Source organism: Lissotriton helveticus, chromosome 4_1, assembly GCF_964261635.1.
Source record: "Lissotriton helveticus chromosome 4_1, aLisHel1.1, whole genome shotgun sequence".
Taxonomy (NCBI): domain Eukaryota; kingdom Metazoa; phylum Chordata; class Amphibia; order Caudata; family Salamandridae; genus Lissotriton; species Lissotriton helveticus.
This window is the reverse complement of record NC_136063.1, coordinates 886,270,824-886,288,455: the sequence shown is the minus strand read 5'-3', so window position 1 is coordinate 886,288,455 and position 17,632 is coordinate 886,270,824. Positions and strand designations below refer to the sequence as shown.

Here is a 17,632-nt window from a genome sequence, read left to right as displayed (position 1 = left end):
AGGTACTTGATGTGATCTTTCAATTTGATAAAAAGATTGCAATGGTAAAACAACAGCAAGCTCAAATCCGCACCGCTGCGCACCAATGTGAGAAGTTGGCCTGATATATGATGTTTCCAATTCTGGAACCACCTTGTATCAGTCCAAACTATCCCTTATGGTGTCTGGTTGTAAGTCAACCTTGTAGACGAGCTAACTTAATGGTAGCATAGACTAAGCAGCCTTAAAGGCTAAACTCAAGAGGTCGTGTTAAGCGAGCTGTTTTACCAATCACATTCCTGTAATATCAAATGAAAGGACACCACACAAGTATATATTATAAAAATATATGTGTTTATTTCTAAAAATAATCCCCAGTACTCTTTATGAGCAAAGGGGCACAAGCGTTAAATCAAAAGCACAGTATAACATACAAAGTTGCACAATTATGGATGAGGGCGGGTGGCCACTCAGACCATATATTAAGAAAGTGGTATAAGAGATACCAATCGAACAGTGGTTAGGCCTCGGGCCTAGGGAATCGCTGGGAGCAGTCGGGACAAGCAATGCTGAAGTCGGGAAAAGCCCGCGGGATTCGGGTGCAGTGCTTAAAGCACACGCATGCACCAATGTTAAGTCAATGGTGCGTAAAAGTTACACAAATAGAGTTTTAGGATACTTCCGATGAACCTAGATGGACAAAACTTTAGACACAGACCCTAGAGGTGTGTACCAGTGTGGGAACACCGGCGTTGCAATGTTACCTCACCCACAGGAAGCGGGTGCATAGGGTCGAAGTGGCGTCGGGTTTCGTCACGCAGGTTCTGGGTGCTTGAAGCTGAAGATGCTGCAGGCGATGTGAAGGAGAAGTGTCCGGTGTGATCCAAGGGTGGATCAGAGTAGAAAAGTACCTGAAAGCAGAGGGGACAGAGTCTGGGTCACTCAGCAGTGACCAGGGTGGAACCAGGATGGAACCAGGCAATGTCGGGCGCAATCAGGTGGTTGTCGAGGAGCTTCTCAATGCTGCCACGTGGGCTCTGGGGCTTCTGCGATGTCCAGGAGCGGGTCACGAGCTGTCCCATGTAGCCTCTCACCCTCGGCGCTGTCAGCTTCAAGATCGGAGCAAACAACACTTGGCAAGAGCAATCCACGCGGAACTAGTAGATTGCTTCTCACTCGGACCAGGAGGGTCAGAGCGGGTGCTCCTTTTCAGAGGAGTGGGCGCAAATCTGGAGCACCAAGAATCACAAGTCGTATTTAGGTTTTCGCCGGCACAGGGGCCACAAGCCAGCTGGCAAGTGACCAGGCCAACGCATTGAGCCAAAGAAAGCAGAAGGGCCCCACGCAGCACTCGTCAAGTGTAGAGGGGTGAGCTTCGGTGCAAGAGTGGCTCAGGATTGGGGCTTCTCAAACCCCGGTGTACAGCTTCGAGGGTCACTCGTGGGCTGCACAGTCAGCGTCTTGTGGTCTTTTCAAGATGGCGTGCCCCACGCTTCCGGTCGCCTCCACGGGTCTCAGCTCTGCAGGGACTGTGGATAGGGCTGTAAGAAGGCAGGCAAGCTTGATCTCGTTGATCTCTGTCGCTCGAGTTCCGGCGGGAACTGCAACAAAGCAGACGTCGAGGGCTGGATGGTGCCTGTTTGCACAGGGTGGTCACTCCTTGACCACAAGGGAGATTCTTCAGTCTTCTACATCGAGTAGGATGTTGAAGGGTCCAGAGTTTCATTTCTTATGTTTCATCAGGATAATCTGAAGTGCATTGGCACTGCTCCCACTCTTATTCGAATCTGGGGGACTGGATTACCTGCTAGGTCCCCTCCTATGGGTGGGACCCAGGAAGGGGGTGGATACACCCCTTTCCTTTGATCCAGGCCACGCTTGGACAGGGGCTGGTGTGCCCCAGAACCGGTTTGGCCGGATTATGCAAGGGGCAGCCTTGTGCTCCCCAGGCAGTGTCTGGTTTCTTTCAAACCTCCCTGCTACAATCCACTATCTCCTGTCTGGGGTGGTGTGACACCTCCCTGCGACAGGAAAGCCTTTGTCCAGGCCTCTTTTGCTGAGTTTCGGTCTGCAGCAGGAGGTCAGACTCGTGTCTGTGGCAGAAGCATCCATTTTGTGGATCTGAGGCTCTTTTAAAAATCAACCGCGTTTCAGTAAAGTAACACGTCTTCTCCCTCTAGAGGGGTGGAATGCTATCCCCGTCGACAGGACTGTCGAGGGGATAGTATTCCAAATCGTATGACACCTTACACGACATGTTTTGATAAAGCCAAACCAAAGTTGCTATATAACCGCGAGGATTATAATGCACTTAATAGTATATGGTATGGCATTATCCCGGAACAGCTTAGGGAGTTGTTCCCGACAGCTGCAGACAGTCTCAGCTCATGCTAGAGCTCCATCTCACATTAAACCACGCACTCTGCCTCCAGGATTGATAAGGCCTTCCATAGGAGTGGCTCACAGGTTTATATGTGTCCAGATATAGGTTTAGATATAGGTATACTATATCTAAGCAAGAGGTGATTACACCAACTTGCCCCAGCTGAGTGATCAGCCAGTTGTGTCAATTTAAGAACCAGCCAGGGGTGGCAAAAGATATGCTGCAGCCCCTGGTAGGCCTTGGTGGCACCTATGCCCTGAGCACCTATAGTGCATGGTACAGGGGCTGACAAGGAGTCCATTTCCAATTGTGGTATATACCTATAGCACATGTATTATGAATTTAGAGCGAGCACGGCAGGCTGGGGATCTGATTAGCAGGCCCACAGCCTCAGTAAGTCGAAAACCAGTGAAGCAAAAAGCAAAAATTGGGGTGACCATAGGATAGCAGACCCTACTCTCCTACAGTACCGTTGCTGAAACTCCTGATCTATGCAGGTCACCTAACTACTGACTGCCTCCAGTTCACTTGTACTGCACTGGCTGGTAGTACTGTAACAGTTGATGCATGAGTTTCAGTGCTGCAAAGTATCTTTTTTTTTTAAATAAAAAAGCTGGGACGTTTTTGCATATTTAAAAATGCAGTTGAATGGTTATGTGATGAGGGTCGGATGCTGTTGAATGATTTTGATAAAGGGTCATCCATTTCTATAAAAAATAGTGAATACATCTGGCTATAAGAGGTTCATCAAGGCAGGAAGTGGGCAGTTGTATCCCGCCTCTGATTTGTGCCTACCTAAGTTGACCTTGTCAGGGATGGATGCTACAAGCAGTGATAGACCTGTTTTTAAGCTAGCCCAATGTAACATTTTGTAAGCACGTTGAACATGTTTTGAAGCCAGTGTTACTGCCCCATCAGTACTGTTATTTTTAAATAAGGCCAACCGATTATTTAAAGCTACATTTTCCAGATACTCTTGCTGCAAAGCCCTTATGCACTGTGTCAATACTGCTATAATTAGTGGCTTCATGGGCTAATAAATCCACTTGAAGGACCTGTATATAAACCTTTTTTCATTGGTTGAATTTTGGCAGGCAAACACTGCCTTCCATCCTCCTTTGGTTGATAAAATGAGCACCCTTTAGATGGTAAATAAGAACCATCTGTTAGACAGTGTTAAGAAATCTCTCCTGGTGAACATGTGTAATTCATTTTTTAAGAATAACTTGCACCACTGTGATGCACTGCTTAAGGCCTTACATTTTACAGCACTGATGACATCTGAAATCTATGGCGGTGCAAGTTATACTTATGTCAGTTACCTACAACTAGGGAATTTCCCAGGTTTTTGTCCACATAGGCACTGGGAGTCGACCAAAGCCTGAACACTAAGATCCAGACTTCCCTCCCTCCTTCTGGTCTCCTTCCTGGTGGCCTGTAAAATTGGGCTCGCTCCCTATTCCAGCCACAAAAGTAAAAAATGTAGGAGTTATCATGGACCACAGACTTAACTTTAGAGATCAGTTTAACTATGCTACCTCCTCAACATTCTTTATTCTACGAATGTTAAGAAACATCTTGCATTTCATACCGTTAGATGCCCGAAAAACTGTAGTGTCCTCACTTATTCTGTCAGGACTAGACTACTGTAACAGTCTTACATGAAAATGCAGTAGCACCATCTTCATAGGCTTCAGGTTCTTTGAAATGTGGCTACCACACTTCTTTCTTGAACTCCAAAATTCTGGTTCCCTGCTTTCCTCAGACAAAAGCAGGCCTGGTATCTTCCAACAGAACTCTTTGATCCTCCAGCGCAAAGCTCGTGACCGGCCAAAATAAAAAAAAACTACTGGGAGGCTGAAGTTTCTTTCTGGCTGCTGTTAATTAATAATAATTTACCTCCGTCCACCCGTTCCTCCTCTAGTTTCCTGGCTTTTAGGAAGGTCTTGAAGACTTGGCTTTTTTCCCATTAGGCTGACCAAGTTCTGATACAAGGAGCTAGCTCCGGGATGCCTTCGGGTAGCTGTGTTTTTTACAAAAACCCAATAACATTAACAAATAATATTAGACTTCAATTACAGTTGGGATCTGGCCAACGGAGCTGGTCGCATCTCCCAGCCCCTCTGGTTCGGTCAAGAGCCTGGGCGTTACTATCCACTCTGACCTTTCTCTTAAAACCCATGTAGGGGCTGTTATCTCGTCCAGTATGTTTCAGATGCGGAAAATTCGAAAAATCTCTTATCTGCTCTCGCATGATGCACTAGTACAAGTCGTAATCTCCCTTGTTCTTTCCCGTCTTGACTTCTCTAACTCCCTTTACATAGGCCTTTCGCAGTCCTTGCTCCACCGCCTACAGATTGTGCAAAATCAGGCAGCAAGGCTCATCCGTAAAACTCCAAAATGGCAGTCAGCGCGACCCTTATTGTGCAAATTGCACTGGTTGCCAATTGAACAAAGGGCCGCCTTCAAGATTGGCTGCTTAATATTTAAGGCCCTCCATTGCAACTGTCCCGATTTTCTGAAGTCACTCATTGTCACGCACTGCCCGGCCCGCAACCTCCGCTCCGCCCATCTCCACCTCCTGGTCACCCCTATGGTTAAACTTAAAAAGCTGGGAGGCCGCAGATTCAGTTACTTGGCACCTAAGCTGTGGAACTCCCTCCCCCTGGCAATTAAGACCTCTGGCACCCTGATGAGTTTTAGAAAGAGTTTGAAAACCTGGCTCTTTTCTAAGCCCAATTAGTCTTTCGGTCGCCTCCTTACAATCATCATTTAGCGCCAGGAAACTTATGGTGTCAGTGCGCTTTATAAGTTTAGCTTAACATTAACATTAACATTATCATCTAAGGGCAAATGTACAAAGACCCATTTGCTAACCTGAATATGCAATTTGCTTACCGACTGCCATAAAAATAGGTAGGACATTTTCAACTCCAGCCATGTACTAACAGAAAGTATTGCAAATTGCACATTTACAGGCGGTTGCAAAATGACCTGCCTAGTTATTAATAATTAGGCAAGTTGAAGTTCGCTCCCCCTGTGAATAGTTACAAATGCTGGGGCGATGCCCTACCAGGATCAGCATACCACCATACATTCATTTGATTTTCCAAACTGAAAAGGTTTTTTTCAAGCATCTTTGGTTCATTAAAGCAAAAGGTGCTGCTTTAAAAAACTGTTTTTCCTTTGAGAATACATTTGCGGAAACAATTTTTCTGGTATGTGCATTCGAGTTACACTCGGGCACATTTTCTAGGATTTAACAGTGTTTGTGTCACAAAAGTGATGCAAATTGGTGCAAAATCTTTTTGTCCAATTTTCTTTCCAGCGCTAAACTTATTTAGTGCGGGAAATAATGTGAAGGCAATACTAAGCAGCACATAGCACTGCTTTGCATTACTTAGCGCCAAGGAGGCGTACCATGGATGGTGCATGGGCATTCCCATGCAACCACCTAAGGTTTCTGATACTAAACCCAATTTACTAAATAAAGTAGGGTTTAGCATCAGAAAATAGCGCACCCTTCAACCAGGCGCTATGAAGGAGAAAAGCTTTTTTTCTCCTTTATTTGCCGACTTCGCATGTATGCTTCACTGTACAGCACATATACAAAGTGGGAAAATGTTTAAAATCAGTTTAGGCATTATATTTTGTAGTGGAAGGGTATCCTTCCAATACAAAACCAATGCTTGACTCATGGAGACACCCTTGCACTATGGTGCAAAGGTGTCTCTGTGGCGCACGACAGCTAATTTCAGTGCTGGCACTAAGGAGAAGGGAGGAGAGTGCTATATTTCAGTATATTTGGCGCTCTCCTGCTCTCTCCTTCTCTCGCTGCACAACATTTGAGGCTGCTGCACTGCTCTGTATGAGAAATTAGTAAATCTGGCACAGAGGATGTTAAAGCTTTTCATTTATAACATTATTTGGCTTTTTTATGAATTTTCCTCAAGATTTATTTAATAAGATTGTCTACATACATAAAACTCTAGTTTGAAATTGTACTGCAAAAGTTGCATTCTAAAAAGAATGCAAAATTATTGTAAAAGAACTGATGGATACAGGAAGCCTCCTGTGATGTATATCAAGAAAATGGAAGCACGATATAAGTATATGACAATACTTACTGGTGATGGTAGATATCAGGTTCTCGCTGTAGTCGTGCCTGAAATCCCAAGTACAAGCCATCCCAAAGTAGACCCTCCTTTACCACATGCCGCATGACACTAGCTCGTGTCCTTATCTATTTGGGAACAAAACATTTTGCAAAATGTTCATATAAATTTCTTCATAGCTTCCAAATGTCACTTTACCACAACTGCTATACATGTAACTGCTATACATGTAACTGTCTGGTTCTATTTATCCTAAATGGACCTCCTGCCACTTCATTTGGATATACTTTATGGTGACCATCACCTCATTTTTAAAGAATATATTTGAGATAACGAAGTTTGCATGATGTATTCTAAATGTTGTGTGGTAAGCTCACAAAATAGTTCATTTATTTCATAGAAACACAACTATAAAATCATTAATAAACTACAATAAAAGCAGTAACAAACATCAAAATGAAAAAAATGTTTTAATTTAATGTTGCTTTTTTTTATAGCGCAGACATAGCTCAGAGGCATCACAATAAAGCCAGAACATGTCAATAACAACTAGAAATATATATGTACATTAGAGGTGGAGTAATCACCAGGTTATGCTCTTCTGGAAAGTACAGCACATCAAACATACTCATAGCAAAACATAGCAATGAAAGGTGGGTGGAATGATAGCGTTTGAGGATCATCAATCGATTGAGCAGATTGAGGTTGGTATATGATTGGATGGAGTGTGAGGGGGTAGGAGCAATTTAGGCAAGATGTCGTTCAAAGAGGAGAGCTATGTGATATTTTTTGAATGTGACATGACATGTGGTCAGACAGAGGCTCAGCAGGAGGGAGTTCTAGACTCTTGTGGTGCTTCTGGAGAATGTTTGGTTCATGTACCACTTGTGCACGAAGGTGGGGGTTTGAGGAGGAGCAATTGAGCATTTCTTGAATCTTGGTCGGAGCCTGAGATTTTCAATTTCTTGGAGAGGTAAGATGGTAAAGATGGGTGTTGCAGGCAGTTTTAAATTGAGCTCTTGTGTCTAAGGGAAGTGTAGATAGTGTAGAATGGGGGAGATGTGATCTAAATTCTCGTAACCTGTCACAAAGCGGGCTACCGCATGCAGGAATGCTCCGAGTGAACTTAGGTGGACTTTGGGAATGCTGGAAAGGAGTGCAATTCTGTAGTCAAATTTGGAGAGCATGAGCGTCTGCATAACAGATTTGAGGTCTTGTACTGATTCCATAAAGCAGCTTTAGCTGGAATAGGGAACTCTTATCCATGGAGGATATATGGCTCTGGAGGTTAGGAAATCTGTCATTTTAAATGATGAAAGGGTAGCCTTCAGTGTCTGGAAGGAGATCCATCCAGGCTTGAATTGGAGAAATAGAATGCAGTTCAGAGATGAAAATTAATTCTTTTTTGCTGGGTTTAGTTTGAGGTGATTGTTTACCTTTACACTTGAATTCTATTCAGAGAGTTATATAGGTGGGCTAGGATTTCAGGCTTGAGACCTTCAGATAGATTTGGGTGTCATTGTCAAATAGGTAGAAGAGGACTCCTGAGTTCTTGAGGATTATGCAGAGATGTTTAACGTAGAGGTTGAAAAGTGTGGCAAGTGAATCAAACCTTTGGGAACTCCTTGTGGCATGTTGATTGGATCTGAGATGGCAATCACAATTTTCACAATTTGGGAACGGTTTGTTAGGTATGAGGCGAACCACTTATGGATGACACCATCAATTCCTATTCATTGCTGACCAGTGTCGGGATGAAGAGATTAACGTCCACAATCTGTGGAGTTACAGGATCATTGCTGTGGCCCAGATTGAAGGGAGAAAAGGAGGTTGTTGCCCTGGATGTGGAAAGACCGTTGGGAAGCTAAGCAAATTTCAATGACCCTGCCTAGGAGAGGATGGTTGGATACTGGGCAGAGGTTGTTAAAGTCATTAGGGTTCAGTGATTTTTTGTTTATGGTGAGGAGAAATTTGACACCTTTTTACGTAGTCTGGGCATGCTCTCTGATCCAGACATGAGTTAACCAGGGTTAAGCAAATAGAGAGGATTAATTTAGCTAGGGATTGGTTGATGGAGCCCAGAATAGCATTGCAAAGATGGCTAGAGGGTATCACCTTGTATAGAGTTAGTAGTAGATCTGCCTCTGAGATTGGGGAGAAAAAAGCTGCAGTGCCTTGCAAGGCAGTTTCCCCTCAATTATGTTGTTGAGTTTTACTGGAAGGGAGATGTTAATGTCCCTGATTTTGTGTGTAAGAACTCTGTAAAGTTATTGCATAGAATCTCGGAATCCGTAAATGGTGTTAGAGGGTGGGTTGTTGGCTGGCTTAATTACCTCAAACAGTTGTTTGTCTGTTCTTCACCTAATCTATGACGCTCTGATTTGTGATGCCTTAGCTTTAAAGATGTCACCTTTGTAGTTTTGTCTTGCAGCGCAAAGCTTTGCTAGACTCAGTGGTGATGGTCCATGTCACCAGCCTAGTTTCGGTATTAATGTTACTGGTGTCTCTAAACCAGAATTTTTCTTTCTTCCATTGTCCAAGGGTTTTCTTTTTTGAGAGAGACACTGTGAGGGGAATCTGCAGGTGATCAGACTAATCAGCCCGGATTGGGGCCACTGGTCAATAACTGAGCTGTTCTTGCGATGATCAGGTCAACAGTTGCACAATTTAGTGGTGGGTTTCTCGCAGTATTGGCGATGGTCATTGGCTTTTAGAAAAGCAACAAAATTGTCCAGTGGTGTATTTCCTTCAGAACCCAAATGGAGGTCAGAGTCACAGAGAAAGATAATGTTTTCATAACTAATTAATTGTGCTGTGAAGAATTCAAAGTAATCTTCAATGAAGGTGTTGGTTTGACTGGAGGGTGGTAGATCATGTACAACCAGAGGTTAAAGGTAGCTTGGGAGAGGTTTCCAGTGAAATGAATCACTATTATATGCCACTCAATGTCGGTCCACTTCATTCCACGCCACTGCATTCTATGCCACTGCACTCTACTCTGCACCACTTTACTCTATGCCACTGACTCAACTCTGCTCTACTGCAGTCTATGCCACTGCACCCTACGCTACTCCAGATTGCACCACTCTAATCTGCACCACTGTACTCTACACCACTGCACTCTATGCTACTGCACTCTACTCTGCACTACTCTACTCTATGTCACTGCACTCTACGTAACTGTATTGTATGCCATTGCACTGTACTCAAGGCCACTGCACTCAACACCACTCCACTGTACTTTGCACCACTTAACTATAGGCCACCGCACCATATGTCACTACACTCTACGCCCTTTTAATGTACACCATTGCAATACCCTCTACACAGTTTCACTCTATGCCACTATAAACCACTCCACTCTACAGAATGAAACTCTTCTGTATGCCACTGAAGTCTACACCACTCTACTCTATGCCGCTATATTCTATGCCACTTCAAGCCACTGTACTCCACTCCAGTCAACGGAAATCTACTGTTCTCGACTCTGCGCCACTCTACATCACTCTATTCCACTTCAATCTACCCCACTTCACTCTATGCCACTCTGCTCTACGTCACTTTCCTCTACCCCTTTAGTCTACCACTCTTCAGTATATGCCACTCTACTCTATGCCACTCTATTCTATACCACTCTACTCTATGTCATGGTGCTCTATGCAACTCTACTGTACACCTCTCCAAGCCACAGTACTCTACTCTATTCTACACCACTCTACTCCACTGTACTTAACCCGACTCTATGCCACTGCACTCTGCTCTGCACAACTACACTCTATGCCACTCTATTGTACTCCACTCCACTCTACTCTACGCCACTCTACTCTCCCCACTTTACTTTGCCCCAATTCACTCTATGCCACTTCACTCTATGCCCTTATGCCTAACTCACTTCACTCTCCCCAACTACACTCTACCCCACTTTACTGTACGCCACTCTAGAATACACTCTCTTCTCTACGCCATTCTAATCTACAGCACTTCACTGTACCCCAATTCACAGTACCCCAGTTCATTCTATCCTACTCTACTGTATGTCACTCTATGCTACATCACTCTAGTCTACCCTACTTCAATGTACCCCACTTCAATATATCCCACTTGACTCTATGACACTCTACTCTTTCCCACTTCACTCTAAATCACTTCACTCTACCCCACTTCACTCTATACCACTCTACTATGCCACTCTACTCTATGCTACTCTACTCTACGTCACTCTGCCCCACTTCATTTGATCCCACTTCACTCTACACCACTCTACTCTACGTCACTCTACTCTAATCTGCAGCACTGTACTATAAGCTACTGCACTCTATGCTACTGTACTCTATTCTGCACCAGTCTACTCTATGCCACTGCACTCTATGTCACTCTACTATATGCCACTCTACTATATTCCACTTCAAGCAAACTCTACTCCACCCCACAATTGCATCCTGAATGCAGGATCACAGTGCAACGTCGACTTGACATTCAAACTCCCTTACCAAGCCTTAAACTCCCCTTTTATTACCTATAAGTCACCAATAATGTAGGCCCTAAGTAGCCCATATGGTAGGATGCTATGTAATTAAAGAGTTGGACAGCTACTTTTAGGTTTTACATGTTCTGGTGAAGAAAAACGCCCAAATTAATTTTTTACTACAGTGAGGCCTAACACTCCCCTAGGTTAACTCTGGGGATTTCTTAATACATTTAATAAGCTGTAATTCCTATTTGAGAGAAGGTAGGTGTGTCATGTTTGGTAACTAGAAAACTGTAATGATAAACCTTTTTTAATGGTACAGTCGAATTGTTCATTACAGTTTTGAAAATGCCACTTTTAGGAAGTTTGAAAAATTGAGGAGTTAGGCCCTAAAGGATGTGGGTTAGGCAGGGCCGTATAACATTGACAAATACAAAGTTGCCTAAACCACACTTTCTTTGTAAGCTTTTACAATTTTTGTTTCATGGCCAAACACATCTTTTTTGTTTGTACCGGTATTTTATTTATACCTTTTGTTTCAAACTTTTTATATTTTCGTTAAATTATTTCCGTATGAAAAGGAAAAGTAATCCACTCTTCTGTACAATATGTATACAAACAATTACAAAAAGCATTTACAAAAAACATTTGAAATCCACATATTCACTAAGACATACTTGACATGCTACATCACAGTACACAATTTTACACAAAACAAATACTCGTGGCTTTGATAAGTTGCAATGAGTGAATCAATGTCCTAATTTTTTTAAAAGACTAAATGCTTATATAACCATAGGAGCAACAGGACATTCTTCGTTTTGCAATTAGAAAAACAGAATGTTTCCATTTTACTCCAGGATGGTTAAATTCAATGCCTTCGATTGTATTATTACAGGTCACAAAATTGCCACACTTGGGATGGCCTTCAACTGGTTTTAAATTCCATTGCGATTACAAGTCACTTTTAGGTTTTGGTAATGAGATATCTGCACGTACGATCTGTTGACCTATGCTTTGGTTCTTTTTCATAGCAAAGATTGGTTTTGGAAATGGACATTCAAGGTCTTCAAGGAGGTGCCAATTTTTGAGTATCATTTGTCTGAATTCATTCGTTTCAGGTCCAAATGTTATAACACATACTAATCGGTCAAGTTCCTTCCTCTCTTTCACCTGGAGAAGGCATTCTCGTGGTATGAATCTGGCTCTTTTTAAAGAGAGCCAGATTCACACCACGAGAATATGTGCAGATATCTCATTACCAAAACCCAAAGGGACTTGTTATCACAATGGAATTTAAAACCAGTTGAAGGCCATCACAAGTGTGGCAATTGTGTGGACTGTAATAATACAATCGAAGGCATTGAATTTAACAATCTTGGTGTAATATGGAACATTCTGGTTTTTCTAATAAGGGAATTTGAGACAACAAGAAAAATCTTGAATTTAGCCTGTGATTACACCTATGAAGAAGGCACATCTGCACTGTTTTCAGGTACAATAATAAATTGAATGCAGAGGTAGTGGAAATGTATTAAAAAGAAGGAAGCTCCCCCAACTTAAAAATGTTTTCTGTTTTTATACATCTTGTACAGAAAATCAGAAAGCCCTGATGAGAATCTAGGTATTGATTTCCCATGCTTCGACATGCGTCGGCACAACAAAGGAGCACAGAATGACAATGATTTGAGATCTTGTTTTCAAACAATTTGAATTAACTTCTATTTTTGATATGATATGTCATTAATGTCCTGTTGCTCCTATGGTTATATAAGCATTAAGGGCCAGATGTAGGTCGGTCGGTAACGGCCGAAAATCAGTATTTTCGGCCATTACCGACCGGTATTCAAGAATTGGTATGTAGGGGCATATTTTTACAGAATCGGTAAATTTACCGAATCGGTAAATTTACCGATTCTGTAAAATACCGAATCGGTATTTTTACCGATTCGGTAAATCCCAGATGTAGGTGGGACTCTTCTGAGTCCCAAAGGCCCTACAAATTCGGTATTTTAACACACAATCCAATTGGGTGTTAAAATACCGAATTCAGGTGTGCATGCACATGTGTGCATGCACACCTATGCCATGTGACAGACAGACATGCCCTTAGGGCATGTCTATGTGCCACATGGCGCACATGCCTATTTTTAGGGTGCCAGAGGGTGTTAAAGTGACACCCCCTGCACCCTTGCAAAATTCGGTATTTACCGATTCGGTAATTACCGAATCGGTATTTCCCATTGATTCCTATGGGCTTCACAGCCCATAGGAATCAATAGGGAATACCGATTCGGTATTTACCGAATCGGTAAATACCGAATTCTAACGATTCGGTATTTCAACATCTGGAAATACATACATCTCCCCCCTTCATATTTACCGACTCTTAAATACCGAATCGGTAAAATTCGGTATTTAAGAGTCGGTAAATATGAATTACCTACATCTGGCCCAAAGTCTTTAAAAAAAAATGTAGGACATTGATTCACTCATTGCAACTTATCAAAGCCAGGAGTAATTTTTTTGTTGTAAAATTGTGTACTGTGATGTAGCATTAGAAACAACAAAGGGGTGTATCAACAATACAAGAAGAGCAAGCATGTTACCACATTCACAGAAATGTTAAACTTGTGAATGGAACCACTTTTGGTTTTTCAGAAGGCCCTCACTCACCAACCTGGTTGGTGACATGCTTCATCATCGGGCCCCACCAGGAGTGGCCGAATGCCACCCTAGTGTGCTACAATGCCAGTTTACTGTGGAGCTGGTTCAGTGAAGAGTGGAGAGTGATAGAAGTGAATTTAAAAATGCCCAATTGAGTCAAAAATGATGCTTTTTTCGTTTTTCCAATTGAACAAGAGTAAAAACAAAAGTGTAGGATGAAGGACCAAATTAAAGGTCGATTTTTATCCCAATAGTGTTGGTCAACATGTTTCTGCCATACAAGAACAGTTTTCAGGCTTTCAACAGGACCAGTGTAATGTGAACAGGACCCCAGCAGTATGGGTGCGCTAAGGCCCACCCTGACCTGGGGTTACTAGTGTAAAAAATGGTCAAAAAACACTAGGAAGATTCCCTCAAATTTGGAGAGAAACCGACTTTATTCTAAACAAGGGGGGACAAACAAACATATAAAAGACAAAGAAAGAGAAAAACCACAGTTAATGCACGATGTGCCGAATGAATGTCCTTATAAAAGTAACATGCTCAAGTGCTCAGCGGAGTGCTCTGTTAGCCATAGCAAGAGATACGAGTATAAGGACTAGTGTACTCAATCTCCTCTTTAATTACATGGATCTCATGACAATTTACAGGATCGAAACACCTCATCAAACCAAGTGGTGTGAGTTCTAGCAGGACTGAAAATAAATCGAAAATGAATCGTGGGCAAAGATGTGTTTATCAATGCCCTTTAAAATCTAATAGTTAAAAACTACTGACTAATACAAGGTCTAACGGGTGAGCCAGTTCAAAATGGTGAGGTACCGGGCAGAATATGAACAAATCAAACAAGAGTAAAAGTTTCTTACAAAAGGTGCTCATACTACGTGCACCAAGGGTCTCGGGAGGGGGGTGATGGCAACTTGGCACACCCTAGGAGGCAAATGACACAACAGAACAAAGTAACATTAATAAATATCCCCAAGAGAGTACATATCTGCTGCGTGTTAAAGGCTCCACTCATGCCCTATGTGCCAAGCACCCGTTCGGAACCTGGACGTGCCCTCTCTGACCGGACCCGAAAGTGTGTCCAGGGTGAGGTGAGCTGGGTTAATAACGTTAACAGGAAGTAGAAGGTGGTATGCTCGTGGAGCTCACGGTGGGCGTGTCGAGGCACGCAGAGCACCCGACCTTTGCAGCAATCGTCACGGGATTGGATGAAAGCTTAGCATTTGACACGACTCACGTCACATTCCTGGGCCGTGGCTCGGTGTGTCAGCAGAGGCGCGTCTGATAGATGTGATGTAGCATGTCAAGTATGTCTTAGTGAATATGTGGATTTCAAATGTTTTTTGTTAATGCTCTTTGTAATTGTTTGTATACATATTGTACAGAAGAGTGGATTACTTTTCCTTTTCATTCGGAAATCATTTAATGAAAATATAAAAAGTTTGAAACAAAAGGTATAAATGAAATACCGATACAAACAAAAAAGATGTGTTTGGCCATGAAGCAAAAATTTTAAAAGTTTAGAAAGAAAGTGACTTTTAGAAAGTTGCCATTTTCATGGCCTTAACCCTTTTTGCCTGTAGTCTGCCTTGGGTTACATGACTGAGTGTAGCTAACAGTACGGCTTTGTGCATTCCTCCCAATCACACAATTGAGGGATTAGATGTGCCTGAATCAGCCATCTGCTGGCAGGATAGGCTGGAGCAGAGCTCAGCCACAGTCCCACTTTCATCTGAATAGCCTAACAACACTGCATTGTCACTGTAGCTAGTTTAGAGCCAGGACGGTGGAGTTAGGAAATACCATGCACTTCAAAGAACCTTTCCAGAAGCTTCTCCCACCTTCCAGAGGTAGGGCACCAGGGTATAAAAATAGGAAATTCACCCCACCTCTTCAGTGCATTTCTAGACATGTGGATACTCTCATGAAAAAGGACTGCTGTGCTGCTACAAGGACTGTCATACTGCTGGATTGCTGCTCTGGAAGAAATACTGCCCTACTGTGCTGACTGGCTGCCCTCTTGCATGGGGAAGAAGAACTGGACCTGAAACTTCATCTTGAACCCAGGACACCAGTGTGGCTCAAAGGACTAGCCTGCTGGCTCCTGATCTGACCCTCAGAGGCACAAAAGGCTCCCCAACAGCTCAGCGATTTCCTGACCACCAAGAGGTTCCTTTCAGCTCCTTGACCTTTGATGTGGATCTTGAGCTCTTAAATTCAAGCTTTTAAACTCTTTGCGACCACGAACAGGCCCAGTCACACAAGAACCATGCTGCTTGAACCAAACATCAGCTCGATCCACCCCAGACCTGTCTCTTTGTCCAGCAGCACCGTCAGCATCGGGAAACGACCAATGCGAAGCTCCAGCCTGCCTGACCTGCTCTTTGCACCATGCAAACTGCCACCCATGAAGCTATCCTTGCTCCAGCGACCTTCTTCCAATCAAACAGGACTCTTGGCAAAAACTTGAGAAGGTGAACATTCAGTCGGGCTGACCTGGGACACTATCTGAGCTGTCTAAGGGCACCATGCTGTTGCTGTCAGTTGATGGGGAGGAGGAAGAGAGGGGAGTGGACCTCTCACTGACCTCCTGTCTTCAAAAGAGAAAGATGGGTCAGTGGAGGGTGTCAACCTCTCTCCTAACCTGACCCCAGAATATCAGCAGGACTGTCGCCAGTTGTTAGGGCAATTTGCCTTTCTGTTTTTCCTCACTCCTGGGCTTATGCATCTGTGTACCCATGATATTGATACAGGGGTAAGCCCCTGTCAAAGGCAAAATATACAGGCTGTCCGAAAAAAGTGAGGGCCAGTATCAAAGAGGAGGTCTATAAGATGTTAGAGCAAGGGGTGATTTAGCACTTCAGGAGCCTCATGTCTAGCCCAATGGTGCTGGTACCAAAAGCTGCTCCCCTAGGTGCCACCCCAGAACTCCGGTTCTGTGTGGACTACAGGGTGCTCAACCCAGCTACTAAACTGATGCTCATCCAACTTGAGCTTATTGATAGATTAGGGACTGCCAAGTTCCTAAGTACATTGGACTTAACTTCATGGTACGGGCACATCTCCCTAGCTGTAGGGGCTATTTATAGGTCAGCCTTTTCCACTCCAGAGGGCCAATTTCAGTTACATGATGCACTTTGGACTGAAGAATGCCCCTGCCACCTTCCAGAGGCTGGTGAATACATTTTCGGCTTCTATAGAGGCCTTCAGTGCTGCTTAGTTGGATGAAATCACTGTCTTCAGGAATTGATTCAGGCCCTGCAGTACTCAGGCCTGACTATTAAGGCCAGTAAGTGCCGGATAGGGCAGGGGCCTGCAGTGTACTTTGGAGACCTTCTGGGCAGGGGCAATGTTCATCCCCTCAAGGCCAAAACCGAGACCATTCTCACCTGGGAGGCTCTAAAACTCAAACTGAAGTGAGGGTCTTCCTGGATATTATAGGAGGTTTCTCAAGGGGTATGGAACCATTGTTGCCCCCTTGACTAAGTTGATTTAAAAAAGCAGCCAAGTAAAGTGATCTGGACAGAAGCTTGCCAGAAAGCTTTTGACTCTTTGAAATTGGCAATTTGCACAGTCCCTGTGCTCATGGCCCTTGACTTTTCCAAGGAATTCATAGTTCAAACAGCTGCCTCAGTTTTATCATTGTACCACAGTTTTATCACAACTAAATGATGAGGGCCTAGACCACCTGTAGCTTTCATCTTTAGGAGGTTACTCCTCAGGGAAAAGAGGTGGAGTACTTTTGAAAGAGAAGCATTTGCTGTGGTCTGAGAACTGAAGAAGTTGAAACCACATTTGTTTGGAACTCAATTCCGGGTTCAGACAAACCACAGGTTCCCTCAGGTGGCTAATGCAAATCAGGGTTGAGAATCTAAAATTGTTGAGGTGGTCCTTTTCCCTACAGGGAATGGAGTTTGTGGTGGAACACAGACCTGGGTCAGACCACACCTGTGTTGATGGTCTCTGCAGGTTATTCCGCCTTAGTGATGAGAACTACCATGCAGTTGGATAGTT

The 17,632-nt window shown here is 43.5% G+C and overlaps 1 protein-coding gene across 2 annotated transcripts in view; it reads right to left on the bottom strand.

Annotated features, from left to right (window-relative positions):
- LOC144827366 (cytidine monophosphate-N-acetylneuraminic acid hydroxylase-like) overlaps positions 1–17,632 on the bottom strand; it is a 537,565-nt gene that overhangs the window by 83,952 nt on the left and 435,981 nt on the right. For both annotated transcript variants that reach the window (XM_078685708.1, XM_078685707.1), the window contains exon 13: positions 6,490–6,605. In XM_078685708.1, coding sequence (XP_078541834.1) covers positions 6,490–6,605 — 116 coding nt within the window. The remainder of the gene's footprint in view (positions 1–6,489; positions 6,606–17,632) is intronic.